This window comes from Fusarium verticillioides, chromosome 3 (assembly GCF_000149555.1).
Source record: "Fusarium verticillioides 7600 chromosome 3, whole genome shotgun sequence".
NCBI lineage: Eukaryota > Fungi > Ascomycota > Sordariomycetes > Hypocreales > Nectriaceae > Fusarium > Fusarium verticillioides.
The window spans coordinates 2,948,331-2,976,271 of record NC_031677.1 but is presented as its reverse complement, the minus strand read 5'-3'; the positions used below and the strand labels follow the sequence as shown (position 1 = coordinate 2,976,271).

Here is a 27,941-nt window from a genome sequence, read left to right as displayed (position 1 = left end):
GAAAGATACATACACATAGACATTGTCGAGGATGACAGTATCCTGAGTCACAACTGGAGACCATCACTGGTACGGCAGGCACCCAAATTTAGTGCAATAGAGAAGCCTAGAAAGCTATGATGCAAACTTGCCATAACCTACGAAGTCAGAACCCATCTCACAAGCCAAACTTGACCGTCAGATCTCGTGGTTACATACTGTCCATGTTGAGTATTTACGACTTCCACTTATCATACTGCACCCCACAAAACGTTTTGCTAAGCTGCTTCGAAAATGTCCCAGTGTATTACCCAGACGTGGTTTATCGTCGAAAACCGCGTGAATCATATTTGCCCGCAACATGTGTCTTTTGCCAACCATGTCCTGTTGAGAGTTGAGAAGTTCATACTACAGAAAAGAATGGGCCCAATCAAGGTCGTACGAGGTTTAAGGGGGTTTAAATAACTAGGTTGATCCGAGGCGGGAAGAGACCTCGCAGCTCATATCCTTCGAGATAATTCGGATCGGGCATAAATGTTGTCGAAATCGGCTCTGATTACTTCAGAGAGAATATTCTACCACACTCGTGAGCCCCACTGTACACAGTCGAGAGTGACGAAGGACCTGCTGCGGCGTAAGATAGGGTCCTGACATGGAGCTCATGACTTAGACACTTGAGGGCTGGCCAAGAAGAACATCAGCGTGTTGGCATAGGACCTGTTCGTATCGACCGGTCCAGTTCCTGGCGACAGTAGAATCCTGCGATGACTGAAAGATGACAATAGTTCTGTTAATTTATAATTGCACGGGGCGGGAGAGTTGTTGAATGGGTCTGAAGCCTGCAATTCTTTTTTGTTCATTGCTAATCGATCGGCTTCTATGTGATCGAATATCGGGTGTTGACGTCCAGATCGTCAACTCGTAGTGTAGGCACGAAATCCATATCCCCCGTACACCATACCGAAAAGCAAAGCCGTTTTCTTCTTCCGCTAGAGTCCATCCTTAAACCTCAGCAATCTCTCGGAGACGTCGCAGAGTCGATCGCATGGCGGCGGCAGCAGGTGTGCTATTCCTGGTTAGTGGTCCATCCTGACATGCATCACTCGATAGAGTTGGGAGTACGAACGCAACGGTGTAAGCACCACCAGCAACGGTGCGCTTGCAAGACTTGCAATCCCAGATGCCGGTAGCCTGTCGCTTGACGGTGACCTTTCCGCAGAAAGTGCAGGTGTACTTGGCGTGCTGGGTAACTTCCATCTTCTTGACCTGCTTTCGCAGGGAAGCACCGTAACTAAAGACCATGATGTTAGTATCGGTCGTATCAATATACCCAGTCACTGCATATCTAAGGTCCCATCCTGCCTCGTGCCGCCCTTGGTCTACTCGTGGAACTTTCTGTCTGTATCTGTGGGCTAGCTTGTGCGAACCAAATCCACCACCTGCCTCTGAAACAGTTGTCTGGACCATAAAGAGAGCCACAGGCAGCGGAGGAGTCGTTACGGATGCGAGGAAGGGAATCGGTGTCGACATGCTTCGGGTATGGGATTTTCGTCGTGAAACTTACCGGGTACCGTATTTACCGCTGCGAACTTGTTAGCTATCGTCGCTCTGATGCTGAGCAGAAGGATAATACATACGTAACACCGACCTTCTTTGTTCGCTTGGTCATCTTGAAGGATATGTGTCGGACGTCTTGGAAGTAATAAAGACGGCGGAGGTGAATGTTGCTCGACTGTTGGAGGCTGATACTGAATGTTGCAGAGGAAAACTTGTGGTCCTTAGGGCAAGCCCATTCAGGAAGCGAGTGGGTCCCACTTTCTTGAATTTTTTCGATGCTCGATCGGAAGAACCTCGGCGAAGAGAAACCTGGACTCACGTGCTTCGATCCCGCGAGACTGAGAAATGGTTCGAACATGACTCGTGATCTCTTTAAGTTCTATGTGAAGGCCTACCTACTACTGTACCTACTAGGGTATTATTAGAAGCCTAGGGCCTTCAATTCTCGGGGTGTAAACAAACTTTCTATAAAATTCCTTGTGAGTTAACTTGAGGAGCATATGCTCCAACAAAGGAGTGAAGCTCTTTTGCTACGCTCCCTCGCTCAAGTTCAAATTCTCTCACGTCGACTTAGCCCATGTGAAGACATCATCAAATCTCATTCGTTCAAGACCAAGCTTGTTGATGAGTGCCACCTTATCGAGCTAAAGATCCTAATGTTAGGAGCGGAATGAACGCTCTGAGTACCTACAAGGGTGCCTGATCACTGGGCGCCACCAAACTGATCGTCCCTCGGCATCATGATACCAAAGACAGTAACCCCAACTTGACCGTCTCGAACGCAACCCTCCACAGCACCTCGTCTTTATCGACTCACATTGACTATATAAAATTTTGTTTCTTATCTATTTTCAATCGACCTTGATATCAAGTTTCACTTAATTCTTTCTCGAATCTTTCAATTGCCGATTGAAAATGCCCCTTGTTAAGGACCATGGCCGCCAATACGACATCGTTGTCCTTGGGGCAACTGGTGAGTTCTTATCTCCAGTTGGGCCATTGAGTAAGGCTATGGCCGAATTCTGACTGTATCCAAGGTTACACAGGAAAATTAACGGCTGAATATATCTCGATGCATCTTGCAACTGACCTAAAATGGGCGGTGGCTGGCCGAAACAATGGCAAGTTAACGGCTGTGGTTGAAGAGTGTCAGAAGCTCAACTCTGATCGACTGCCACCAGGTACCGCCCAACATCATTCCTTGTTGATCCTTTATAGTCTACAGGCTGATGATTAAAATTAGCCATTGAGGTCGTAGACCTGGTCGACTCCGACTTGAGTGTTCTAGCAAAGAAGACGTGTATTATTCTAACCACCATTGGACCATATAGCTTGTACGGTGAACATGCTTATAAGGCTTGTGCCAAGGCCGGAACCCACTACGTAGATGTCACCGGTGAAGCTGCTTGGGTTCATAAGATGATTAAGAAATATGAAGCAACTGCCAAACAGACAGGTGCTATCTTGATTCCACAAGCTGGAATTGAGTCCGCTCCCGCTGATCTCATCACATGGACCATGGCCAAGGCTATTCGTACCAATCTAGGCTCTCAGACAAGAGATGTGGTGGTTTCTCTCCACAAAATCAAGTGAGTACAGCTCTTCAACAAGAAGGCATAGTTCAAACAACTAACTGAGCCATAGCTCGGCACCATCCGGTGGCACACTCGCTACGGCCTTGAGTATCTGGGATGTCTTCTCGCTTCAGGAGATCAAGGAGGCTAGTAGCCCGTATGCCCAGTCACCTGTCAAACATAAAGATCCAACACGGCCCAAGAGCTCAATTCTCCAAATGATTTTTGGCGTTCGGACCGTACCAAATCTTGGGCTCCAGACCACGGCGGTCACGAATTCAACTGATGTTGCAGTTGTTGAACGTACTTGGGGTCTTCTCTCCAGTACGCCCTCCCGCAAAGATGAGTTTTATGGCCCCAATTTCGTTTGGGTAGAACACATGAAAGCCCGCAACTGGCTCCATGGGATCTTTATTCATTGGCTTCTTATTGTCGGCGGGGTCCTACTCGTATCAGTTGCACCGTTGAGGAACTTTCTCAAGAAGCGTGTATGTCAGCCCGGGGAAGGTGCTAAACGTGAGGACACGGACAAAGATGAAATTGAGTATCGCGGCATCGCATATCCTGATTCGGAGAAGGCCGCAGGCAAAGCAGCTCTCTGCCGTATGTGGTATCATGGTGGCATGTACTTCTGTAAGTTTAAAATACCGAAAGGTCATAAACTCTTACTGACAGTTGTGCCCATAGTGACAGGAATGCTCCTTGCCGAGATTGCCGCAACAATTCTTGAAGACGAAATTGAGCTCGATGGCGGATCTTATACACCAGCGTGCCTAGGTCAAGGCTTAGTTGACCGCTTGGACAAGTCTGGTTTCAGGACAGACGTCAGGATTATTGATGCTTGAACCTGATTAGCAACGTAAAAACAAGGCGTTTGCACATGATGGGAAAGCAATGTCACAACAGGGCTACATCACCTTCGCACAGACAAAGATCAGTTGACCCCATACCAATAATGAGTATCATCTCCTAGATAAATATGTTGCCAACCGGCAGTTTCATACTCTTACGTCGCTGGCCCTTCATACACTACCTTGGCCTAGCTAGGCTTGCTCTCGATTAGGCATTCAGTGGTATTCAGTGGCAGAGGCTTCATTATATCGAAATTCGAACCTCTTTTATTCTCAGAAAACCGTTTTTGGTAATTTGCCAAGCTTAGTGTACTATTGGCTTCTTTGTCACTGATATTTGTGCCGTCAAAATGGCATGAAGTCTTCCTCTTATAGACAATGATCGAAGAAACTTTGGGAACTCGATCTGAGGCGACAAAAACACATTCGTAGATTAAGAATTTCTTAGTATAACGTTAGGGAGTTCTTGAAGCAGCTTTCCTGCTCTTGTACACAGCCAGTCTCGAGTCTTTTGACGTCCAAAAGCTCATCTTATATCAAGATAAGAAAAATATGTAAAGTTAGTAGTATGCTGAAAAGAGAAATGCGAGATGCCCCACAAAAAGCTTTCAAGCATGGTGGATCATTAGGTAGGTACTTGCGGAGTACCTAAGGTAGGTAGGTAGGTTGCTCTTCGCGTCAGGTCGCGGAAGTTTGGCAGACGTCATTAGCAACCTACAGTAACATCAAACCCGGGAAAGTTCTTCACCTCAACACCCCAACTGCAATCCATCCTTCGACGTTCAAACCGACCACGCTCTTGGTATCATTTCAATTGATCTTTACGACCCTTAGCGAACTGGGGTGCAGTACTAGTAATTCACATGCGCCCTAAAAGGTTCGAATCTACTTATCTTGCCGACTCCATCATTTCAACCTTCACTGGGTTAAACCGAAATGGATCCCCATAGCACTTCATCAGGCGCTGTATCTAATGAGTCGTCGCCATTACTCCCTACCACAGAGAACAGACCCAAAGGAACACGATCAGTTACCTTCAGCGACAACCCTGTTACAAAAACCTTTGAACCTACTCGTCAACAATTCCAGCATCGATCCCCCGGGCATCATGCTGCTGGCTCCGTCAGCGGCGCCGCTGGCGGCCCTCCCATGCTCACAGCTTTGAACAATAGGCTCAGGAGACGGAATAGCCAAGGGTCGGTACCTGCAGTTGCTAATCTATCTTTTGGGCCCAAAATTGGACCTCAACGCAGTACGAAGAAGACGGAGAAGCTGAAGCTGCTTCCCAACACCGACCTGGACGACCCTGAGGATGAGGAGAGTGGCAGAGATGTCTATTCCCAGTATACACGTATCAAGGATCCCGCTGCGCGGAGAGATGCAGCGAAACTTGGAAAAGCGGATCGAGACCGACTGCCGCGTGTCACGGCATATTGCACTGCAAACCGATACGAGATGGAAGCCCTGATGAGATTTCTAAAGGGAAGAGGAAAAACCCGAAGCGCAAATCCCAAGCTCATCGACGAATGCATATATACACCGTATAATTATACCTCCAAGAACGCGCGCAGTCGCGATCCAGTTCAGAATTATGAACGCCGGCATTCAACTGGAGGTGACGCCATTGATGTCGCGCAACAGCGGAGCGACTTAGCTGACTTACCTTTAGAAGAGGCCGGTTCAGAGACTCTTGACCACAATGGCCACGCCCATAGCGATGCTAATGGTAACGGTAATGGCTCCCACATTGACAGCGCAGATCTGCTGGGCTCGGCAGTAGAAGATCACGACTCGATAAGCGAGACCAATCCCGATTTTGATACCCAGGTGCATACACCCGAGGTGTTTCTCTTTGATTATGGAGTGGTTGTCATCTGGGGAATGACCGAAGCTCAAGAAGCCCGGTTCTTGAAAGAGATCGCCAAGTTTGAGACAGAGAAGCTTGCCCCAGATGATGTCGAGACTGAGTTGTTCAACTTTTACTACACAAAGGATTATCAGGCCCGTATCTATAATGACTTTATCACTCTCCGCGACAAGAACAACTACATGACGAAATTAGCTATTTCTCATGCACTGGCACAAAGTGTTAAAGTAAGCTAACCTGCTAATAAGGGTTGTATCGGGACGATTTGCTAAGAGCTTGCAGACTTCACTCTTCGAAGAGTTGATTGCATCAACAGTTGACACATGCAAAGATATTCCCACACAAATAGCCACAACGGGGAAAATTGCACTTCGGCGATCACAGATCAACATGCAAATTGGAGAGCTTTTCATTCTTCGCATCAACATCCACCTTAACGGCTCAGTACTGGATACACCTGAGCTCTTCTGGGTAGAGCCCCAACTTGAACCCGTGTACCAAGCCGTGAGGAGTTATTTAGAGATGGATCAGCGCGTTGGACTTCTGACAGAACGTCTCGATGTCATAGCAGATTTGTTGGCTGTGCTAAAAGGAGAGCTCAGTCATGGCCATGACGAGAAGCTTGAATGGATCGGTATGCTAAGCGCCGTTCTATGACATAAACAGTATACTAACCACTCACCAGTAATTGTTCTTATTGCGGCAGAAATTCTCGTTGCAGCTGTCAATATTGTAGTAGACTTATATGTCGGCGAATAAGTTCTTGTTCAACCTTGGTATCTCACCCATTCCAATATTTGAGAAGGAAGAAGAAGAAGAAGAAGAAGAAGAAGAAGAAGAAGAAGAAGAAGAAGAAGAAGAAGAAGAAGAAGAAGAAGAAGAAACAACCAATTCGGCTAATGGAGGTTCATCTTGTCAGTCTGTGTTATAATTTGGTATAAACCCACAAACGAAGCAACCAGGAGTACGTGTACAACTTACAGATATTAGATAGATGACTCCGCGTTCAGGTCTCAGAGCGATGCGTGCGAAGAAAACCTGTTTCTTAATATATTGAGTCCGTTCTCGGAACTTAGTTCTTTATTGTGAAAAGCATCTAATTACTAGTACAAGGGTTGATGTCATGACACGCGAAATCGTATACCCGCCAAAACGCCTCTATAGACATTCAATGGATGTCCTCATTCCTCGACTTTCTCGCCAGCCTGTGTATCTTGATCCTCAGTGTCATCACCCATCTCTATGTCCTCGTCCTGAACGAGTTGCTTTGGCTCAGCAGGCTTATCATCCTTCTTGTCAGATGCGGGGCTTTTCTTCGACTCATCGTTCTTGGCCATTGCAAGCTCGAATTTTGCCTCGTATTCATCTTTCTCACCAGCTGAGAGACCCTTCCAGACACGAGAAAGCTCATCCTCCACGTTCACAGGGATCTCGTTGTCCTTTTCCTTGCTCTCGAGACCAGGCCGTGTTTCCAAGCAAAACAGCTCGAATGCACTGGTGGGCTCCTTAGAATCGCTCGCAGAGATACCGTTGGCATGAGCCGGCTTAGATTGGCTTTCTGGAGGGTGTGAGAAGGTTTCGGAGGTTGGGGAGCCGGCGGTATTGGTAAAAGATGCAGCAACTGGTGCCTTCGAGTCGGAATCAGGCATCATCGACTTTCGGTGGCCTCTCTTTGTACGCAGAGGCTTATCTTTGGGCTTCTGGTGGTTAGCTAACTCACTTGGTATGGTGAATTGGTAGTCCTAATCCAAGCGCAAAAGCATCAACATTGAACCGGGCGCCGTAAGTAGTAGAGGCGCGGCAGGCCGGTAGAGGATTGCCAGGTAAAGGGAGAAGAGGGGCGGGAAGAAAATGATAGCATACCGTAGGGGGTGGGCTTGGGCTGCCGTCCGAATCCTCAACATTTGCGCTCGTGCGCTTTGCGAGCTGTTCGAGGAGAAATGCACGCTCTATTCGCAGCTTTTCAACCTGGCGCTTGATGCGAGCAAGACGAAGTCGAGCGGCATCATTGGCGTCTTCAACCTCATTGGTGCGGTTCTTCAGCTGAACACATTTTCGACGATAGGCCTCCTCCACGGAAGGAGGGAGTGTAGAAGGAATCGCTGGTGTGCGAGGAGGTAGGTCAGCTTCTGATGCCTTGCGCTTGAGTGTTATGGGCATGCTGGGCGTTTGATCTGGAGGTGAGGTGATGATGCAAGAGCCGTGAAAACAATACAAGAACGCGCGACAATGAGAAGAGTGTGGTTGTGAAGTGCAGGGCAAATGAAGATCGTGTGGTAGATGGCGTAAGGGGTGCCTTGGCCTTGACTTGAGCCGTGAGTTTGAAGGTTGGAGCAACCAACAGAGCCCAGCAGGCGCGATCATTGACACTGAGCGATTCTGTTACGGGCGTATGACTTACCAGGCATGGTTGGTCTAGCTAAGGTACCCAGGCAGGTATGAATCACAGCTAATAATACTGTCTCTACGATTGGTATGTATCTTTCTGGAAAAGGTTCGATTATGAGACGATGGAAGATAGGTAATTGCGACGTCGACTGTCGAAGTTCGCTGTGAGTTTAGGGGTGATTGCTTGACGCGCGTGACGATTCGCTAGGTAGGTAGGCGTAGGTAAGTCAGGTCGTCAAGCTCACTGAATCACTGGTGGGTGGTGTCCACTTGAATCTGCAATTGATGAACCGCTGAAACCGAACAGGCAAAAAGACAAAGAAGAAGTTTCGTCACCAAGGCGAGAGAGAGGAGCTAGTACCTATGGCGCTGGTCGTGGGTATCAGGATGGAAAGGTGTTAAAAGTAAGTGTGTGAATCAGCAGCCATCACGAGTCGCAAACCTGGACGGTGTCAGCTTGTTCCCGTCACCAAAGCTTCGCGGGTGTGCTCGTCAGCCACAACGGCATGCAAGGCTGAAAGACTCTTTCAGGGGGTGTGGCGGAGACCATATCTGATTGGGCAGCTAGACCCTTGGAACTGCCCCTCAAATTGAGGCTGTTATCAGCAAGAATGCTTATATGTAAGGCACCTAGGCTGCTACCTAGGTTTTCACTACCTGAGGTGAAGTTGCTGATCCGGGATTCTCAAGTCTATATAGTAATATGAGGGATTCTTGTTTGCCTTTTTAACCCCCACACACTTAGTAGTCATTCATTCCCAATCAACTGTATTCATCACCGCCCGCCCGTAAGGTAGTACCTTAGGTAGAGAGGTAGAGTACCGCGCTGGCAGGAGTGAGCTCAGTGCAGGCAGCCGGGTACGTACCTGTCACCTACCTTACCCACTAAATCACCCCGTGGAAGTTTTTCAGACTTGGGGTGGTGGGACATTGAAGCTAGTGGGCGAAATCTATCCATCAACAGGTATCACCTCGACGTTCAAACCAAACACATTGTTGACGACATATCTTATACAGCCACAACCAAGAACATCGCCTCCTGAGCGCTGTGGCCGTCAAATATGTCACTCAATATCCCCAACGCCCCCAACGCGGGCTTATTCAAGCAAGGTTACAACAAGTGAGTTGCTCCCCTCCTTGTCTTGATAGCTCCCCGCCTCTTTACTTGCCTCCTTACCAATGCCACTTTCATGATCACAACAATCAGTGAATGGCCTTTTCATGAATCCGACTAACAAATCTATCTCTTTCTCAATAGCTACGACTCCGAAGATGGTGCTGTACTTCGCAATATCGACGCCTGCAGAGCGATTGCGTCCACGGTTCAGACCTCGCTTGGCCCCTATGGCCGCAACAAGATTGTCATCAACCATTTGCAAAAAATGATTCTTACATCTGACGCTGCGACCATCCTACGCGAACTCGACGTTGTCCACCCCGCTGCCAAACTCCTCGTCATGGCTAGTCAGCAACAAGAAGCCGAGATGGGCGATGCTACCAACCTTGTCATTGTCCTCGCTGGCGAGCTGCTTCGAAAGGCGGAGGATCTGCTGCGCATGGGCCTCAAGACATCGGATATCGTCATCGGTTACGAGAAGGCCCAGAAGTTTGCTCTTGAGACCCTTGAAGAGCTGGCTGTTGACAAAGTGGAGGATATGCGGGATCAGGAAGAGCTGAGCAAGGCCATCAGCACGGTTATTGCCAGCAAGCAAAACGGAAACGAGGCATTCCTTGCCGATCTTGTTGCCGAGGCTGTTCTCAATGTTCTCCCCAAGAACCCTGCCAACTTCAACGTCGACAATATCCGCGTGGTCAAGATCATGGGTGGAAGCCTGGAGCAGAGCAGAGTTGTCAAGGGCATGGTTTTCCCTAAGGAGCCTGACGGTTCGGTCAAAAAGGCCAGCCGCGCCAAGGTTGGTGTCTTCACCTGTCCGATCGACGCTGGTCAAACCGAGACCAAGGGTACTGTTCTTCTGCACAACGCCAAAGAGATGATGGATTTCACAAAGGGTGAGGAATCTCAACTTGAGACTTCCATCAAGGAACTTTACGACTCCGGCCTCCGGGTTGTTGTTTGTGGTGAACGTGTCGGCGATTTGGCGATGCACTACCTGAATCGATTCGGAATTTTGTGCATCCGAATTCTGAGCAAGTTCGAACTTCGAAGAGTCTGCCGTGTTGTCGGTGCCACCCCCCTGGCGAGGTTGGGGGCTCCTATGCCCGATGAGATGGGAAGCATCGATGTTGTTGAGACCCTTGAGATTGGTGGTGACCGAGTTACAGTCTTCCGACAGGAGGATGAGGTTACTCGAACCGCTACCCTTGTGCTTCGAGGAGCAACTCAGAACCATCTTGATGATATTGAGCGCGCCGTCGATGATGGTGTCAACGTCGTCAAAGCCATTACCCGCGACCCGCGGTTGGTTCCTGGTGCCGGTGCTACAGAAGTCGAGTTGGTTGAAAGGATACAAGCTCACGGTGAGAAGACTCCCGGACTTAGCCAGTACGCGATCAAGAAGTATGGCGAGGCTTTTGAGGTTGTTCCCCGCACCATTGCTGAGAGCGCCGGACTTGACGCCACTGAGGTTCTCAGCCGCCTTTACGCTGCCCATGCCAACAGTGACGCTTGGGATATTGGCGTTGATATTGAGGTTCGTTTTGATCCATCCATGATGAATCCGTCTCTAACCCATGCCACAGAACGATGATAACACTGGTACTATCGATGCCAAGGACGAAGGTATTCTGGATCTTCTCATCTCCAAGCAGTGGGCCATCAAACTTGCTACAGAAGCCGCACGCACCGTCTTGTCTGTTGACCAGATCATCGTGGCACGACAAGCTGGAGGACCCAAGCCCCCCGGACCCAACCCTGTATGTTCACTTCCCCTTTCCCATAAGAAGCTTTGACTGACTCAACCCCCACAGAACTGGGACGAGGACTAAATGGATAAAACTAAAAAGTTCAAAATGGGCAATGGATTTGATATGTGTGACAATCACCTGGTGTCGTGATTGATTAGATATCCTTCAGATAACAGGGTCAAAGCATGGGCATATATTTATTCAGATTGTCCAGTATCCCGTTGTAAATTCTGCTGTGACTTGGATCACTCAGTTCTGTCTGACTTGGTACCGCGATTATGGACTTCAAATTTCGATAGCCAGTTCAGATGCTGTAACAAAGTTGTTAAGTATTTTTCATGCATCAACTTCGTTAAGTCCCTTCCCGCTTAAGACTATCTATAGGCGCAGATAATCCAGAAACGCAGTATAAATAAGGCAGGAAAATGTTGTCCAGCACATCCATAACCCCCATTATGCAAAAGGATCAGCAGAATACAGGAGCATAACAAGCTGTTTCCAAAATACTCCATAAGTAGATGCGAACCATAGAACGTCAGCGAGGCAATATCGCAGGACAGATAGAGCTGGATTGAACCGATTGCGGTGAGTCAGAAAAAGATCTATTAATGCATGATGAAGCAGGTATATACTACGAGCATAAGGTCGAATGTGCGCCAGATAGTTGGTAGATTCCAGGGGTATCGAACAATTCAGAGGGGGAGCCGGAAGAGATAATGCATCCCTTCATCGACTGAAGAAAGCAAGTAGCGAGCATAAAGTAGCAATAGCAATAAATGCATGTGTAATAGCGTGGGAAGCATCTGAATGGTTTGGTCATGATCGGTCGTTAGTCAAGCTGAAAATATAGCCAGAGCGCTATTTCAGCCATGACAGTAAATGAAAAAGAGGAAATCGGCGAAATTCATTATGAAGATCAAGATTCTTCTGTGATTCCGCCCTCACCGCCACCATCCTCACGCCATTCTCGACTCCTCTCCGTGAGCTTCTTGACGCCGCTAACGCGGCAAGCCCACAGCCCCTCGATAGGGGTGCGGTACGTGAAAGCTCGCTGGGAGCTTATTACGCCGATTGCCTGCAGGACGGCCTTTCTGCTGTCCCGACTAAAAACAGCAGGATGGTTGATCCACTCCAGACTACTCTCTAATTCAGCATCAAGGGCTGCGACAGTATTGGCGTCAATTCCGGCACCAAGTCCAAGGCCATCGTTGGATCGGCTACGGCCCAATTGCGAGGAAGGGAGACCATTTGCACCGGAGATTGCCGAAGCAGGTGGTGAAGGGCTGCGTTTGCGATCGGGAGTGGTTGATTGGCCCGGCGAAGCGTCGTTCGCGGGATGGGGAGTAGAGGGAGCCGAAGGGGTCGACTTGCTTGGAGGGGGGATGGGGGGAAGTCCACCTTTTCCGAGACCCTTCAGAATTGATCGAGTCTCATTCAACAGTGTATGGGCACGGTCGTGTTGGCCACGGCTGACGAGAGTCAGAGCACGGGTAAGCATGTCAGAAGTGAGGAGCTCCATGCGGCGTTGAACAATACTCGGGTGAGGAGGAATAGGAGGGGAGTTCTGCCATGTCTTCTTGGATCCTCCACTGACTGGAAGCATGGTGATGGCCAGAAGAGATGGCCGAGGCATATGCGTGACAGTGCCCTCGCGTAGGATATCCCCCCAGCTAAGGTCTGCTTGGATCAATGGAACCTCTTCGACAGAGAGAGTTCTTTCGTTATCGTTGTCCATAGGACCGCCGAGTGCTTCGAGACCTGAGACAATATTATCCCAGGGGTCTTGAGGAAGTTGTTCCTGGGAAGAATTGTCAGGAAGAATGACAAGTTGTACAAGAACATCACGCTTGTCCCCAAATCGAAGATCACCGAGGGATGCTTCCGCATCTCTACCCGTAGCTCGCTTCGTAATTTGCAGGGCACCACTAATCTTGTGGAATTTGGCAGGAGAACCCTCGGGCAGCTTGAGCTTCAGCTTAACATTCTGATGAGACAGGGTCTGCATGCTCCCTAGACATCCAGCGAGGCATTCTCGAAGCATCATCCAGTCCTTAACATAAGTATAAGAAGCTTTTGTTCTTGTTGACAATTCGATCATGGTGTCCGGCTTGTGTGTCATCCCAAGGCCAAACGAGTGGATGGTGATTTTGGCAGCTTCAGCTCGAGACACGACGAAATCAACGCTATCCGCGTCTGAGGTAGACGCATCGCTTATCAACATGATAGACGCGATAGGGTTGTTGTACTTTCTTTGCATGAGCAGATCCATCGCAACATTGGCGCCCTCGACGACATCAGCGCGATGACTCTTTTGGCCAACCGGCTTGATGGATGTCAGGATATTACTCCAACCTGGCCAAGCCTTGGTAGTCATGCCAACGATTGGCACGCCGCCGCCACCTGAACCAAAAGTGACCAACCCCATACGGTCACGCTCGCCAAGTGTGTTTACCATAAATTTCAGGGCATCTCGGACGAGGTTGATCTTGACACCCTGCATAGAAGAAGAAATAGGCACCACCACCACGACATCGATGGGTACATGAACCGACTTCGCCATGGCAGGACTTCTGGGGAAATTCGTGTAGTCAGTGGGTGCTGTCGTCGTTGATCTCGCGCCACCCCAGGAGGATGCAACCGAAGAGACTCTCTGTGGGCGCGTACGTTGCCATTCAAGTTCCTCATCAGTTTCTGACTCGCCGCGATCATATTCGGGGCTGCGTACAGGAGATGTCTCAACGGCGTTAAGGTCAAGAAGAGCTTGCTGCCACAACTTCAATTGATTGCGGTTCTCGAAACGAAGATGGAACTGTGGTAGTTCAGCAACGGAGAGGCTGAGCGTCAGGATATTCTCGTCGATATTTCCCGTCTCTGACACTTCATTCAGGTGCTTCTTGATAAGAATTGAGCCCTTGAGAGTGCATCGAGTTGTTTTGCGTGGAGCGCCGTTCTCATCCCACTGTTGTGCTTGAGGGATCTTCTTCTCCTTGACGCAAATAAGCATCTCAGCGAAGAGGAAACATTCCAACTCCTGCCATGAGACTTTATCCTTACCCACCCTAAGAGTACCATAGAGCCTCAATTTTCCGAATCTGTAGAAAAATTAGCCTTTTCGTTCATACTGACCATGATCGCCAACTAATGAAAGTCAAGCGCCGCCACTGACCTGCTAAAGTCGAGCCCGTGCCAATTATCAACGCGGTTGCGCAGACTATCGGTCATCTCTTCCAAAACCTCCGTAGATTCGTATGGGTAGAAGCGAGGCGCACTACGAGCTGGAGATGGCGGGCGGCCATATGCCTCCTCAGCACGGTTGGTGGTAGCAGGAGGCAGAGGGGCTGCGGCACCTAAATCTTCAGGATCCGGCCTCCAATTATTATCAGGAACCTCAACAGTAACCAGACATGTAAGTGTCTGTTGTTGTCGCGAGCGGTTCAATGTAGGGAACTCTGAGCGAACAGTGACAATCGGCGCCGGAATAGGGTTGCGTGTCATTGGTCTAGGGCTTGCAGGTGTCGTCTCCATCGCTTGGACATCATAGTCATGGCGTCTGGCAGGTCCGCTTTGTGTTGTCTCGGGATATCCGCCGGATGAAGCAACTCCTGTGGCTTCACTGTCACTTCGAGCATGCCTCGAAGGGCCATACCGATCTGATAGTGGCGCATCTCGACTATCCCTCATACTACCCCGAGCAACGCTGTCACGGCCTCCGACGTGTTGTTGCTGCATAGGGCGTCTTTGATTGCTCTCGACACTGGGAGCTCGAGCTGGCTGGTTATCCCAAGGGGTTGCAGTTGGTGTTGGCGTCATAGCGGACCTCGAATCGGTACCGACGGAACGCACCATGTTGCTAATCTTCTCTATACATATGTCAGTATGTCGCTCTGATTATACCAGAACAGGTAGCAAACCAATATCTATAACGTTTCCTCCTCGACTTGTGTCCAGGTGGAGGGGTGCGTCACATGTCGGGCAATATTGTGACTCGAATTCGCGAATGAATTCATAGAAGCATGCCTCGTGGGAGACATGAGAGCAAGAAAATTGTAGGATGCGCTCGCCGCGTAGGGTGTGTTCAAGCGGCTCTTCACAAACTGCGCATTCGCTTCCCACGAATGTGCGCTCTCGTCGTGAGCGACTTCTATCAGCGTTGGTAGCCATGACGTTGTTGTCGATACTGCCAACTCGACGGGAAGCGTTGCTAACGCCTGACCTTACTGAGCCAGCGGAGGAGATTGAGTCTTGCCCGCGGAGAGATTTGGTTTTAACGGAATGTCCTTCAGTAAACGGTTTAGAGTCTGTGCCAGTTCGGGGTCTTCGACTGGAGGCGCGTGAGCCAACCAAGCCAAGTTCTCGAAGATTTGTGGCAATTGCCTTGTCGTCGTCCCGTCCTTGACTCGATGAAGTGTTGTGATCCTGATTTTTCCGTAGTCTGCGAAACATTTAAATAAGACACCTTTTCTTCGCGGTGTCTACTTGTTGTGTTATAAGACGAGCACTGTTTCGACGGTTCTGGGTGATCGAGCAATTGCTGGTCAAAGGCGGCTGAACTTAGAAGAGTAAGGGGCGGGAATCCATGCGCCGTCAAAAATTTCCAGAACTGGAGATCGAGGTTAAGACTCCGTGATCGTAAGAGGCTATGTGATATGGTCAAGCACGGTTGACTGCAAGAACAAAATCAAGACCAATGAGAAGATGGAGATAACAGGATGTCGGCGCGAAAAGGGTGAAGAGACAATTATGCGGCACCGCTTTTCTGAAGAATAAGCGTTTTAACTATGCGAGGTCGCTTGCGACAGGTCGGTTGTGATGTTTCTGACTTTGCTTTTTAGCACTGCGCGATGTGATGCTGGCCCTTGGTCATCACTCACTTTGGCTAAGTTGGCCCAGAATCACTTCTCCACAGGTTTAACCAAAAGTCACAATCGTCTCACAACGACAATCTTCGAGCAATGCAATTGCTTTTGCTTTCTGGGCGCTCGTAAGCTGGAGATTTTCGTTGAATGAAGAAACAACCAATTCGGCGGGTGATATCCGGAGTCGTTGAGGCGATAAGGCTCGTCTATCTTGCGCTCGCCCGCTCGCTGATAGGCAGATTCGTTTCTTTTTATTACGATAGACGATCCCACTGTCTGTGTGCTTCTAGGAGGCTGACTCCTGATAGATGAAAGGAGAGGAAAGGGAAAGATTTGAGACGAGAAAAGAAAAGAAATTACTAAAGCATCAAAAGCAAGAGCTAAAGTGGAAGGGAGTAACTTCAGTTATGGGCATGGTGGGCTATATGAGAAAGAAATGGAAAAGAGAAATGGATGGATGGATGTTTGATTTGCACCGTACGACCAGGCCATTAACCTTGAGTGGCACCAAATCCAATCCAATCCAGGACTCCTGTGCTTGGTACTAAGATGCTTGGTGCCAGGTACCGCCTATTAAGAGACGGAGGACCTCCCTTTCAGAGCTTGGCTTGTTCTTTAGGACCTTCTTGCAGGGGGGCGTCTTGAATGACTTTACACCGGTCACTAGGTAGGTACGCTACCAACCGTCAACTTCCACTCTGTACCCCTCCTCCTGGGACTAGGATTGCTGATTTTTAGTTTGTCGCTCTCGCGGTGGCCGGACAGGACAGTGGATCTCCCATTAAGCGTGCAGGGGAGGTCCCCTGCACAACCACAAAAAAAGGCCCGGGCTTCTGACAGGGGTCCCCAGGGCTCAGAGCCTGGGCTGCGCTCAGAGCCGAACAGTCACCACCACCACAGAACATGGATGTATCAAGCCAAGCTGGGGGCTTGCATCGATTCCCCGGTGGCCTCCCCTCAGGCACCTACCCGGCATTTCATCTCTAACGCTTTTATGCCCCTGGCTTTCCAGCTTTCAGGTCCCAGGTCCCATACGGAGTAAATAGAGGTTGTGTCTTTTTCGGCACCCAGCTGCCCGGCCTCGAGAAAGGATGGAGGGAGCCTGCCGATGAGGCGGGCTAACCATAACTGCTATACAATATGTCCAAGGGTCAAAATTCATGGAACTGTGAGCTTTAAGGAAAGAAACGAGCTTCCCTTACAGGTCAACTCCACTCGTAGGGTCTCTTGACTCGAGCCTTCAGAGAATTTCGACTCGGTCGGTATCGTATCCAAAAATCAAGGGCCTTCCTGAAAACCGCGAGGGGATGGGCTCTGTCGGGGCCTGAGCTCCATCCAAGCGTTTGGTTATCCAGGCTACCTAGCGAGGGACTTGCCCCATCCAGGGAAGCCACCTTCCTATGGGAGCGGAGATCACTGATGTGCCTATCCGCGCTGCTTGACTCTAGCCTGGTACCACCGCGCTTCCTATGGGAGCGGAGATCACTGATGTGCCTATCCGCGCTGCTTGACTCTAGCCTGGTACCACCGCGCAGTCAGTGCAATTGATGTCCCTTTAGGTAGGGACATCAATCGCATCCAGATCTGAAGACACCTTCCACCAGAGCTACCAGGGGCACAACTCAGGGGTCCTGAAAATCAACTCGGGCGGTACTTGATTCACGTGGCTTGGTCAAGCTGATGATCGCCGTTAAACTCACGGTCGAATTAGCAAATCTCCAAGTTCAACATCATGGTGTAAGTCAGGAGGGCACGCGCACGAGCATCGGGTCTCTTTGCCAGACCCTAGGTCATATGCTGTCTCACTTGCTTCTCCACATGCGAATGTCTTCATCCATAACGTACCTGCCATAGACAGGAGATTTACGTGCAGTCAACGTCGAGAACCAGCGTTTACCTTACTGTTCTACATGCACTTGCGTTCACTTCACCAAGGCCGTGTGAGTCGGGATGTAGGTAGTATGGCCTAGCAACATCAGTCTGATTGGCAAGCCAAGCTACCATGGTCAAATAGGTACAGCATCGCGAAATCACACAGGGCTTTCATTCATATGTCAAAATTCTTCGAGTCTGCAGGTATTCGGCCCCGGTATGTCATAAGGTAGTCACTCGGCATACAATAATCCATCTGGAACTCAATTTAATACCGGAGACTGGAGTCTCCGCAGCATATGCTCACTCAAGTGAGAAGTTGGCAACTGATTCCGTGTAGAATGGCAGTGCAGCATGAAACAATTTACTGACAATTTGCGATGACTATAACACGGCAAACGAACAACACTTGATACAAACGAGCGACTTGAAACTGGTGAACTACTATGTAGGCTGGCCAAATTTGGAGAATAAAATACTGAGCACAGAGTCTGAGAGCCTGCATCAATGGGTATGACTTCGAGGAGACAGGTTCAAGGCCAGGGGTGTACGTCTGTAGGAAGAGAAACAAATTGATAACCACAATGCACACTGTATGGTAGTCAGTCAAGCAAGGGTATTCGAGAATCATCATAAACCCCTCAGGTTCGTTGGACTTGCACCCCTGCGGGGTTTCGCCAGACTCTTCGACTAATTCGGAACGTAGCCACAAGCGATACAGTCTATGACTTGTGTATGTACAATGTATCAAAGACAGGGTAGACGGGAAGTTGACTGACGAAATCCGAGTTGGTGCAGGTCTACCGAAACAGTCGCACACAACTGCAAGATGGGGGCAAACATGACAGAACAAAACGAAGTCATGCCTTGTGTGTTTCAGAATGCCACCATTTCTTCGTAACGGAGAAGTTCGTTTCTATTATGAAACGCACGTATTCCGAGACACATAGGAAACAATCCTCAGCTCTGCTGGTGGCTTGTGGCTGGTGGCTGGGCTTCTAGAAGGCCTTGAGCTTCAAATCAGGCCTGCTGGTGCTGTTACGTCACCACCACCACGTCACGGAGATAGGCTGAAGGGAACGAAGAAAAGTTTCTCAAGGTTATGGGGGAGATTCCTGCCAGCTGTGAAGGTGTTACCATCGTGGCGTTGACGTTGCGGGTTGGAGACAGCGTCCTTCTGTTAACCTTGATAACGTTGTCTTGCATCCCTTGAATGTTGCCCGTCAGGGTTACCCATGCTGAGTCTCAATCCAGCCGTTTGATTGGATGGGGATCCCCCGGCAGCTATCCGCGACGGATAAGTGCCTGCAGCATTCTTCGAGGAACCTCAATCCTGGTGTTGAAGAAAGGCCTAAAACATAGTACAGTATCAGTGAGGGGGTTTGGAATCGTAGGCCTCTGACCAAGGGGCATTGCAGACTACACATGACAAGATGCTACGAGTGCAGAAGCTCAACATTGACACTCAACCACCTCCTGACTATGGAGTAACAAGTAATAAATAGGACAGTGATGCTGCAATGACCGAAAGACAGTGACTGTAGCCCAGTCTCAGAGAAAACGCAATGATGGAGGCCTTGCTCAAAATACATCAGAACTAACCCCTACTAACTTTGATCCGCGAAGGGACATGGCGCCATCAATGACAATCCTCTCCGCTTCCCACCCCGAAATCTAGATATGGGAAAGCTTCACTCGACGCTGCGGTCCCGCGTACCTTATCTAGGAAATGCTTCCATAGTGATGATGATATGGCCTTGTTCACCCCAATCATCATCCCGCCTTTATTCAGTGCTGTTTTCCCACGGCTTTGGCTTTAGATCCTACGAGACGCGAGCCGTAAATGCGGATTCTTTATGATACCCGGTACGGTTTGATCTCGCCTAGGTAGGTACGCTCTAAGGGCAGATGATCCACAGCATGGGGTTGGCCGCAGGAATATATACATAGTATGTACGGAAATTGATTTTTGTGTTGCTGATCATGCCAACCGCAAAGTCGTCAATTTAGAAATATGTACTGAATGGTTAGGTTATGTACCGAATTACAATGGCGGTCAGGCATGAGATCACAGCATCATATCATATTGGCTTGCATATGGATGTATCTACAGGTTAGCGCGCTTCGATGGTGCTTCCACCGAATTTTCTATCCGCTAATAAGCTACTGTACCTACATAAGGTAAGTTAATTGATGGTGTTGATGGGTTGCTGGCTGCTGGGATGGGACGAACCGGTCGGTGCGACAGCCAACTGGAACATGCAGACACGAGCTAATAAGTTAGTGGACAAGGACGAGCAACTTGTCTAGCTTGTCACAGGAAACTGCTGAGGGATGAGGCAGAAGGGAGGGGATGGGCTGGACCCTGGGGTTGACACATCCCTTACAGAGGACTCCGGCTCAAAGTAACGGTGGATGCTTTTTCAGACAACCGCGATTCAGCTGATTCATTGTGAGATCATCAGCGGCAGCCCATGTTCCAAGGCCAAGGATGAGTTGCCCTCTTTTATTCCCCCATACAGAAGGGCTCATCCTGCAGCCTTCTTCAGCTGGATGAAATACTACAAGCAAACAACAGAAGCCATTCGTGACTCTGGACAGGACGAGGCAGTACATCAACAAAGCCCGGTGAACCATGCGAGCCTGGAATCTGGCATAAATGGCAATAATCAGCTCACCGTTAATAATGAGATGGATTTCAGGTATCGTGGGTCATCAATGCTCTTATGGTAGCATATCCATTGCAATAAGCACAACACAACACAACGGAACCAACTCCGACCTTTTCTAATTGTACAGTTGCTCACGACAGAAGCCCCTTGCAGAAAATCATCGTTCTCGAAGTTTACAAGTCGGGCAACCATATCGCCTGGACCCAACTAAAACGCCACACAGCCCTTCAGATCGTTTTCCAACGACTCGTGATCTTTAGATAGGTGCTTGGCATTGGCATTGATTTTGGCACGGACCCCTTGCGCCTGTGCCCATAGCGGCCTGCCTGCTTGTGGCTTGGCTAGCTCGCAGAGGAACAAATCGCAAATCGTGCTCGGAATGCCCTACAGCTCTCGGCTCCTCTTTCAGCCTGGCATGCTATCTCGTCTGTAGATTCGATTCGCGGGAAGCGTTTGCTTTTGCCGTCACGCACATACATGTACTGTGTCCAGTCAAGGGCAACAATGAGGACTTCTCTACTCCGTAAGGACGGCTGATGTCTTCATCCCCCCCTTTCAACCTGATTTCTTGTTCTGTTATATTCTCTATATCTCTCTCAGTTCTACCAATACTTATATGTTCGAACTTGGCAGCTATTATGAATGGTAACTCTCCGTATCAAACCTACCTGCATGTGGGCACCGTAGTCTTGCTACCTAGGTACCTACCTTAGTAGGTAGGTACATGACAGTTGCTGTCACGTTTCTCCCACGTGGCCAACTGCCTGCTGTGTTCCCGGTCTGGGGTTAGTCCAGAAACAAACTAGCCAATATCAGTTGAGCTCTTGACTGGTCGAAGTCTTCTTCCATGGATTTCTGAACATGACCAACTGGTGTGAAAATGGGCAAATTGCTGGATTTCTGAAGACATGACTCAGTACGCTGAAATAATTCGCGTCGATCTCCCGAACCCATCAGACCTACTACACGAGAGAGCGGGTAAGTAAATCAATGTCGATGATTTTCAGTACACATGTAAAACATTAGCTGCGAATCACTCCTCAGTTTATATATGCACGACCACAGGGTAAATCCATGCTGGGAAAGCATCACAATTGTATCAAACTTTAATTATGTTCACAATCCTAGCGAGAATCACAAAATATTATGTTTGATGACCCGCCCTGCTTTCACTCGCCTAAGAGGCGAAGGTCACTGTTCTGCGTCGTATTGCAGTCGTCAACGTCGCCTCGTCCAGAACTACTCTTGGGCTTAGTCGTGCTGAATGAAGAGGCTATATGTGCCGTATTATATGCTTTAAGTGCAGGGACATTGAAACTATTGCCTCGGACCCATCAGGTGTTTCTTCCACAGTACTCCGTACATCCCCAAGGTTCCTTTGGGAAGCGAGTGACCAGGTGTAGGACCTGCAGGAGCTGTGATGGGCAACCGGCGAGAAGCAAACATATATGATGCCACATCGCGCAACTTGAAGGCCACTGATTCACATTTCATGTCGTATCGGTTGCGCTCTTTCTCTGCGGTAGTTCATCCTCCCATCATCGCTATCGAAACTCAACGCCTGCATTTACCGCATGTTTCTGACCTTCAACGTTTCATCCCTTCTTCCCCGGTAGGGACGCTACTTGAGCATATCTCCCAATTCCGAAGGAGCAGACATGGACCAGGGCCTTTAAACAAAGTGCCTCGAGCGCTTCGCCAGATGTAGCGTTTCCACTGAAGATGTGCCATTCCACTCCACTCTCGTGCGGAGAGTCAACTCATTTGGACCGCCTGGCTGAGACTTGCTGGACTTGATCGAATCGTTCCCTTCCGTGCTCGAGATGCAGCCCACTCGCCAGGTACTGGGTTCGGATGACAGGACAAGATACTAAGCTGATTTGTCGAAAGATCCCGATATCACCCCAATCTGCTTCGGAATGGTCAGTGTCTCAATGCAATCAGCGTGCCTGTATTGATTTAGTGTCAACGGCACTGCGGCGGGTGCTATAGTTATTCTCTGTTATACCTTTGTCGAAGGTGTGTTCGATTCAGTGCCGACACCAATGTACCAGTTGTATTGGGTATCACAGATGTCGCGTACCTCGCATACCCAAAATGTCGCTTGCCGATCCAAATACTTCGCGCAAATCGGGCAGTAACAACCTGTGGGTAACTGAGCACAAGCATGCCTACCTAGATATCTCCAATTTAGGTACTCCATAGGTATGTCGATCTAACCCATACGCCGTTTTGGCCCAGATGTATGTAGATTGTGACTGTACATACCAAGCATAGACGTCTTGACCTTGTCGGCCAAGCTCATCAAGTGTCCACATGTTGGTTAGTTACAGTTTAATGAAAGATATTACTTCGATGCAGCCCTGGCTTTGGCTCGCAGGTCTCGTATTAGAATTCGCACTATGGCCATGGTCCAGGCATTAAGCATTTCGAGGCAAATGGTATCAGACGATGTATGGGGTTCGCCTTGTTACAATGACTGTTAGCGATAGTACGGATACCTGTTTCGCCGAGCAAAGTGATATTCGAATACATGTAAAACTGTAGATCTCGATGGTGTGGCAATCAAAGACAACGATTCGTTTGAGAACTATGCTTTATATTATTGATGGACATGTCGTGACTACTGCCGGTAGAGAACAAGTAAACGAATCGCTAGTTCTGAAATAGACGACTGTAGTGTTTTGAGCAGAATGACTCCTGGCTGTGGTAATATGGTATTGAGCTGAAGTGACAAAGAAATGATACCTGGTTATTCCTCTACCGGACGAAGAAACCAGGCCGTTGCTTCGTGACACTTCTGTTTCTCTTCAAGAGAATATCTTTAGAGCTCTTTGCATGCTTCTTCAACTTAGGTGCCATCCTCTCATCCGTCTTTTTAGCAACGCGGTAGACAGTTGAGCCTACCCGCTCATCCCTAGGTCCCCTTTCCTGGCGGGCCAGGTTTCTTTCGACAGTGGCAACACGGCGTTTCCTTGGACGTTCCTCTGGTTGATCGTTAATCTCATCAGCCTCATCCTCGCTGGAATCTGCCAAAAACTCGGCGGGTAACAGGTTCACCGCGTTCTCTGCTTTGCTTCGTTGTATGAGTGACTGCGCCGGCCCCTCTTCAATGGACGCTTCTTCATTTGTCCCGGCCTTCTCTTGCTCCTCCAACTTTTTGCGCTCTTCAGCTTGTTGCTTGAAAAAACCATCCCTTTCCCGACGCTTGCGCTTCTGTGCAGCAGCTTCCCTGGGCGCAGGTTAGAGAGTCCAAAATATGAATTAATAAGACCGGCGAACTCACTCCTGTGCTGCTTTCTGAGCTGCTTGGTTGGATTTCTTGATATCAGACGCCATTTTAGAAGTTGATACGGCCTCAGGTGCTTCATCGTCACTACCATCCTCATCTTCCTCTACCTGCGCAGCAGGTTTTGAGACTAACACAGGGGGAGGCGCCGGGTTGTCATTGTCGTCGTCTCCAAAGATCACCTTGGTGCCCTTTAATTCCGTTAAAGTTGGCGTTGCACCGTCACTGGAGTCACCGTCTTTGGCTCTTACGGGCAGCTTGCGCTTTTCTTCCGGTGTCGGTTTCTCCATAGATGTATCTTTCGTTGCATTCTGGTTGTAGTTTCTCTTGCGCGTTTGAGGTGCCATCTTCGAGTATTTGTAGCTGATGAACAGCTTGTGGCAAATGTAAAGAAATGTGACTTGTGATGCTGGTGCTCTTCAGCTGCAGGAAAATAAAATGTCAGAAATCAAGACAATGCGGTATTACAATACTTCAAGCTTTCCAGTGAGTATGAATTTAGCACCCTGAGCTGAATTTGTTTGTGAAATGTTGTTGATTAAGCTCTTCAAGATGTATGAAAATTCAGTTTGGGATGGGTTTTTTGACGGGCATTTCACCAATGCAAGATATGATTGGACACTGGCGCCCCACACATCAAGTAGTGGCAGAATCTCACTTCACTCACCTACTACATGCGACTACTGGCGAAAAGGATTCTTTTGGTATAATAGGTAGCCAGATTGTCTCTTATTTATTGAGTACCTGACCCAAAATATGTCGACTGCAAAGCTTCCTATAAAACTTAGTAATGTCTACCAATTGCTACGTGGTGACTTTACATTACCAGGTGGACTTGTCGCACAGTCAACTCATCATGCTGCCCTGAGCGCCTCGAGCAATTTCATTAGGTATCAGACTCGCTCATATTCTGCTCCTAAAGGCGCAAGGAAACCTCTTCGTCCACCTCCTCGGGCGCCCAAGCTTGTTAAAGTTCAGCCAAGCTCCAGCAACCAGACTGATTTTGACCTCAGTCAAATTTCACCTATGGACTTCGAACTGGCTATGCGAGCGTCCGAGAATCAAGTTGGTACTCTCAGACCAGACGAATATTACGAATATGCATCAAGGTTTTCAAATGCCATAAGAAACGGGGCACTTCCTTCTAGTGCCAACCTCTCTGGCAAGTTCCCCTCGGAAGAGCGTCTAAGGGCCCACTAACAACGTGCAGAGAATCAGATCCCAGTCGAGGTTGCACATGAGATGGCATGCTTATTATGGTTGCTCCGGAGAACGAAAGCCCACAGTTCATTCTCGATGGCATTGTGGGCTTCGGCTTCAGAACTCGACTATATTCCTGCGGTCGTCTCCCTGGCGAGCCAGCTTTTCGCCAGTGGATCATGGCGGAAAACAACTGCATTCGCAAATGCTGAGAATCGGTTCATGAAGCTTGTAGCTGAAGCGAAGAACTGCAATGCTCTTACAGTCTATGGCGAATACCTGTTCCAAGATGGAAAATATAACCAAGCAGTTGCGATGTTAAACCAGGCCCTCAACGTTGACGATGGAGTCTTTGAGTGGAAGCGGAAGTGTCTGATATGTCTCGCAAAGACTTATGCCAAGCTTGGGAGAGCGCATGAGGCAAAGATAACACTTGAGTTGCTAGGAGACCCAGAAGCAGACGCTGAGCTTGACCAGTTGCTTCGATCAAGCGATGCTGAGATGACACGTCAACGATTGTACACAGATGCTGTCAAGGGCAAGCATGATTTGTTCTCACAGCTGGCCGAAGTGGAATTTGAGAGAGAAGCCAAGGAGACGGATGTCGAACTGAAGAAGAACCACCATCTATGGGGTTTGGAGTGGTCGAGACTGGCAGACCCAGGTGCTAAGTTTTAATGTCCTGAATATACATCAAGGTAAGACACGGAGGTTGCCCCAAGCCTCGTAAATTTCATTATGTCATATCGGAATAACAATTTGAGCGCCTCTGTAGTGTATATCAAGGAACTGACGTTACGGTCTCAAACAACCCCCTTCTGTCTTATATAACCTAGACAGTATCGACGCTCATGTCTTCTGCCTTTTTGTGGTATTCTCGCTGCTGTGCCGTCTACTGCTCCGTTTACTCATTGATTGATCCCCATTTTCGATAGACTTTATTCCTTCGCCTTTCTCCTTCGCCTCATTATCTTCACGACCCCCTTCATCGTCTCCATAACCAGCGTGCTCGTCACCATCACTCTCAATATCGCCTTGAATCTCCCCACGGTCGGTAGGAAACAGTTTGCGCCAGGTTCCATCAAGCGCCTGGCCATCATTCCCATGAAGGCCAACCTGATATGCAGTCTTCATAGCAGAGATGCACACATCACGCCTTTTTGCAAAGTCAAACATTGGTTTTGGATATGTTCCCTCCTCAATACTGTTCAATCCATCGCCCTTTATGCGGACACCTGCCTTCTTCTGATCCGGGAGGGGGGCTTTCCACGGTTCATAGATGTACTTGGAGTCCATGTTTTTGAGCTCTGGCACATAACGACGGATGAAATTTCCTTCCTTGTCCCACTTCTGGCCAAAGGCTATCGGGCTATAGCAGCGGAAGTACTGTGAAAAGAAGGCCGTGCAAGACAGCCACTGCCAGTTGCCAGCATTGCAAGCCGGCTCATGGTCTATGAGCCATTCCTCGAAGACCTCGCAACCTCGCTCCCAGTCAATATAGCAACCGCCCCTTGTCAGAAAGCAGGCAACCGCATGCCGTCCCAGGTGATGGATCCAGCCTTCGTCTTTTAGCTGTCTCATTAAAGCATCTATCCAGGGGAACCCGGTCATTCCAACTCTCCATCTTCTGAACCAGATATCTGCCTCCTCGGAGTCAATGTGATACTCTCCAGTAATAAGTCCCGTTTCTGAATCTCTCTTGGAGGGCAAGTGCCAGGGAATGAAACGACAATACGGATTGTTCGCCGTCTGCGAGAAGACATAACCCAAAGCAGCTTGAGCAGCGAAGTACATGTCTCTGAAGAGTAGTTGGCCAAGAAGGCTTTCTGGGGGGGTTGAAGCACCATTTCCATACGAATCGACGATTTCCCTTACTCGCCAATAGAACAAACGCACAGAAAGCGCCCCGAAGTGCAAATATGGCGAGAGGAGAGTGGTAGCTTGTGGCTCGAATTGAGCTGGATTCGTTTTGGGTTTCTGAAAAGTTGCAGTGTATTTCTCATCTGCAATCAACTTGTTTAGTTCTTTCAATGCCAGTGTTTCTCCTCCACGATGGGGTGTGGTCGCTGGTGGGAAGCCCAGTTCCTCCATTGTTTCAATGGCAAAGTCATCGTTTGGCCCTGCTATCCTGGTATAAGATTTATCTCCTTCGGTCCGAAACCCTGCATTGAAATCTGGTTTGGTATTCGGTTCGTCCTGCTCAAAGTTGACAGGCATGTCTCCTGGATCTGGAAGATGTTTGGGAGCAGGAATGGGTTTCCGGATCTCACCAAGCTTGCTCCCGGCGGTTTGAAGCTGCGTGATAGACATTGTTGGCTTTCCGCCATGCTTCTCGACTATCTGGTCACTATCCCATAACGTCCTGCCTGAACGGACAAGGACTTCGACACCGGCATCTTTAGCCGCCTGAACGACAACGCTATCTCTCTCGCGACCATAACTGTCTGTGTCTTTTTCGAAAACCAAGTGGGTGACCTTCCATGCCTTGAAGAGCTTTGGAAACAGAGTCTGTGGTGCTTCTCTGAGAACAAAGAGTTTTGACTTGGGGTTCACCTGTGAAATAGACCGGGAGAGGTCATTCTGGCAATCCAGGCTTTACTTCGTCAGAATAACTTCAGATCAAGGAGCAAATTTTCTCTCTCTCTCTCTCTCTCTCTTTCTTACAGAAACTGCCATCTATTGAGGCCTCCTCTTGCTCGGTATACGTAATGCGGATCCCACGTAAAGATGGGCCAAAGAACAGCTGGATCAAGGTCGAGGGCCGCTTTGAGAGCAGGTGAATCGTGAAGTCGCAAATCTGTTCGGAACCAATAAATCACACGAGGGTTTGACATCTTCAAAATTTGATGCAATACTGTCGCAATAGGAAGCCGAGATCATTGAGAAGTTTGGCATATCACTTTCAGATGTACTTCTTAGTCGAAAAGTCATGATGTCAACACTTGTCAGACCCCAGCCACCAGCTTTATGG

At 48.9% G+C, this 27,941-nt stretch overlaps 10 protein-coding genes across 16 annotated transcripts; 5 read left to right on the top strand and 5 right to left on the bottom strand.

Annotated features, from left to right (window-relative positions):
- Positions 1-25: 25 nt before the first annotated feature.
- Positions 26-1,859, bottom strand: FVEG_05230 (ribosomal protein L37ae). The gene is made up of 4 exons (XM_018893358.1): positions 1,617-1,859; positions 1,544-1,561; positions 1,106-1,270; positions 26-1,045 (listed from the first exon to the last, which is right to left on the bottom strand). The coding sequence occupies exons 1-4, from the start codon at positions 1,646-1,648 to the stop codon at positions 982-984; spliced, it is 279 nt and encodes a 92-aa protein (XP_018750203.1). The 5' UTR covers positions 1,649-1,859; the 3' UTR covers positions 26-981.
- Positions 1,860-1,907: 48 nt separating this feature from the next.
- On the top strand, positions 1,908-4,558 carry FVEG_05229 (hypothetical protein). Of its 2 annotated transcripts, XM_018893356.1 has the most exons (5): positions 1,908-2,509; positions 2,574-2,717; positions 2,780-3,125; positions 3,181-3,743; positions 3,798-4,558. In XM_018893356.1, the coding sequence occupies exons 1-5, from the start codon at positions 2,452-2,454 to the stop codon at positions 3,953-3,955; spliced, it is 1,269 nt and encodes a 422-aa protein (XP_018750201.1). In that variant the 5' UTR covers positions 1,908-2,451; the 3' UTR covers positions 3,956-4,558. The 2 variants fall into 2 exon arrangements, with proteins under 2 accessions (XP_018750201.1, XP_018750202.1); XM_018893357.1 differs by having other exon boundaries at positions 2,574-3,125.
- A 100-nt stretch (positions 4,559-4,658) lies between these two features.
- FVEG_05228 (hypothetical protein) lies at positions 4,659-6,659 on the top strand. 3 transcript variants are annotated; one of them, XM_018893355.1, is made up of 4 exons: positions 4,659-5,576; positions 5,634-6,055; positions 6,111-6,462; positions 6,514-6,657. In XM_018893355.1, the coding sequence occupies exons 1-4, from the start codon at positions 4,898-4,900 to the stop codon at positions 6,585-6,587; spliced, it is 1,527 nt and encodes a 508-aa protein (XP_018750200.1). In that variant the 5' UTR covers positions 4,659-4,897; the 3' UTR covers positions 6,588-6,657. The 3 variants fall into 3 exon arrangements, with proteins under 3 accessions (XP_018750200.1, XP_018750198.1, XP_018750199.1); XM_018893354.1 differs by having other exon boundaries at positions 4,674-5,576; positions 5,631-6,055; XM_018893353.1 differs by having other exon boundaries at positions 4,659-6,055; positions 6,514-6,659.
- A 350-nt stretch (positions 6,660-7,009) lies between these two features.
- On the bottom strand, positions 7,010-8,236 carry FVEG_05227 (hypothetical protein; the record flags this gene model as incomplete). The annotated part of the gene is made up of 3 exons (XM_018893352.1): positions 7,010-7,525; positions 7,692-7,930; positions 8,230-8,236. 3 exons carry the CDS (start codon positions 8,234-8,236, stop codon positions 7,010-7,012), a joined length of 762 nt encoding a protein of 253 aa, XP_018750197.1.
- Positions 8,237-8,882: 646 nt separating this feature from the next.
- FVEG_05226 (T-complex protein 1 subunit theta) lies at positions 8,883-11,528 on the top strand. The gene is made up of 4 exons (XM_018893351.1): positions 8,883-9,336; positions 9,475-10,867; positions 10,917-11,090; positions 11,145-11,528. The coding sequence occupies exons 1-4, from the start codon at positions 9,278-9,280 to the stop codon at positions 11,160-11,162; spliced, it is 1,644 nt and encodes a 547-aa protein (XP_018750196.1). The 5' UTR covers positions 8,883-9,277; the 3' UTR covers positions 11,163-11,528.
- Positions 11,529-11,997: 469 nt separating this feature from the next.
- On the bottom strand, positions 11,998-15,524 carry FVEG_05225 (hypothetical protein; the record flags this gene model as incomplete). Its single annotated transcript, XM_018893350.1, has 3 exons — positions 11,998-14,173; positions 14,248-14,941; positions 14,993-15,524. 3 exons carry the CDS (start codon positions 15,522-15,524, stop codon positions 11,998-12,000), a joined length of 3,402 nt encoding a protein of 1,133 aa, XP_018750195.1.
- A 4,341-nt stretch (positions 15,525-19,865) lies between these two features.
- Positions 19,866-20,753, top strand: FVEG_15610 (hypothetical protein). Its single transcript, XM_018904793.1, has one exon. The coding sequence runs from the start codon at positions 20,225-20,227 to the stop codon at positions 20,540-20,542; it is 318 nt and encodes a 105-aa protein (XP_018750194.1). The 5' UTR covers positions 19,866-20,224; the 3' UTR covers positions 20,543-20,753.
- Positions 20,754-22,989: 2,236 nt separating this feature from the next.
- FVEG_05224 (hypothetical protein) lies at positions 22,990-24,438 on the bottom strand. 2 transcript variants are annotated; one of them, XM_018893349.1, is made up of 3 exons: positions 24,022-24,307; positions 23,768-23,961; positions 22,990-23,713 (listed from the first exon to the last, which is right to left on the bottom strand). In XM_018893349.1, exons 1-3 carry the CDS (start codon positions 24,115-24,117, stop codon positions 23,242-23,244), a joined length of 762 nt encoding a protein of 253 aa, XP_018750193.1. In that variant the 5' UTR covers positions 24,118-24,307; the 3' UTR covers positions 22,990-23,241. The 2 variants fall into 2 exon arrangements, with proteins under 2 accessions (XP_018750193.1, XP_018750192.1); XM_018893348.1 differs by having other exon boundaries at positions 23,768-24,438.
- FVEG_05223 (hypothetical protein) lies at positions 24,389-25,975 on the top strand. Of its 3 annotated transcripts, XM_018893346.1 has the most exons (4): positions 24,389-24,932; positions 24,981-25,668; positions 25,746-25,841; positions 25,906-25,975. In XM_018893346.1, exons 1-2 carry the CDS (start codon positions 24,527-24,529, stop codon positions 25,646-25,648), a joined length of 1,074 nt encoding a protein of 357 aa, XP_018750190.1. In that variant the 5' UTR covers positions 24,389-24,526; the 3' UTR covers positions 25,649-25,668; positions 25,746-25,841; positions 25,906-25,975. The 3 variants fall into 3 exon arrangements, with proteins under 3 accessions (XP_018750190.1, XP_018750191.1, XP_018750189.1); XM_018893347.1 differs by lacking the exon at positions 25,746-25,841; XM_018893345.1 differs by having other exon boundaries at positions 24,981-25,841.
- On the bottom strand, positions 25,532-27,852 carry FVEG_05222 (cryptochrome). The gene is made up of 2 exons (XM_018893344.1): positions 27,635-27,852; positions 25,532-27,563 (listed from the first exon to the last, which is right to left on the bottom strand). The coding sequence occupies exons 1-2, from the start codon at positions 27,802-27,804 to the stop codon at positions 25,820-25,822; spliced, it is 1,914 nt and encodes a 637-aa protein (XP_018750188.1). The 5' UTR covers positions 27,805-27,852; the 3' UTR covers positions 25,532-25,819.
- Positions 27,853-27,941: the final 89 nt, after the last annotated feature.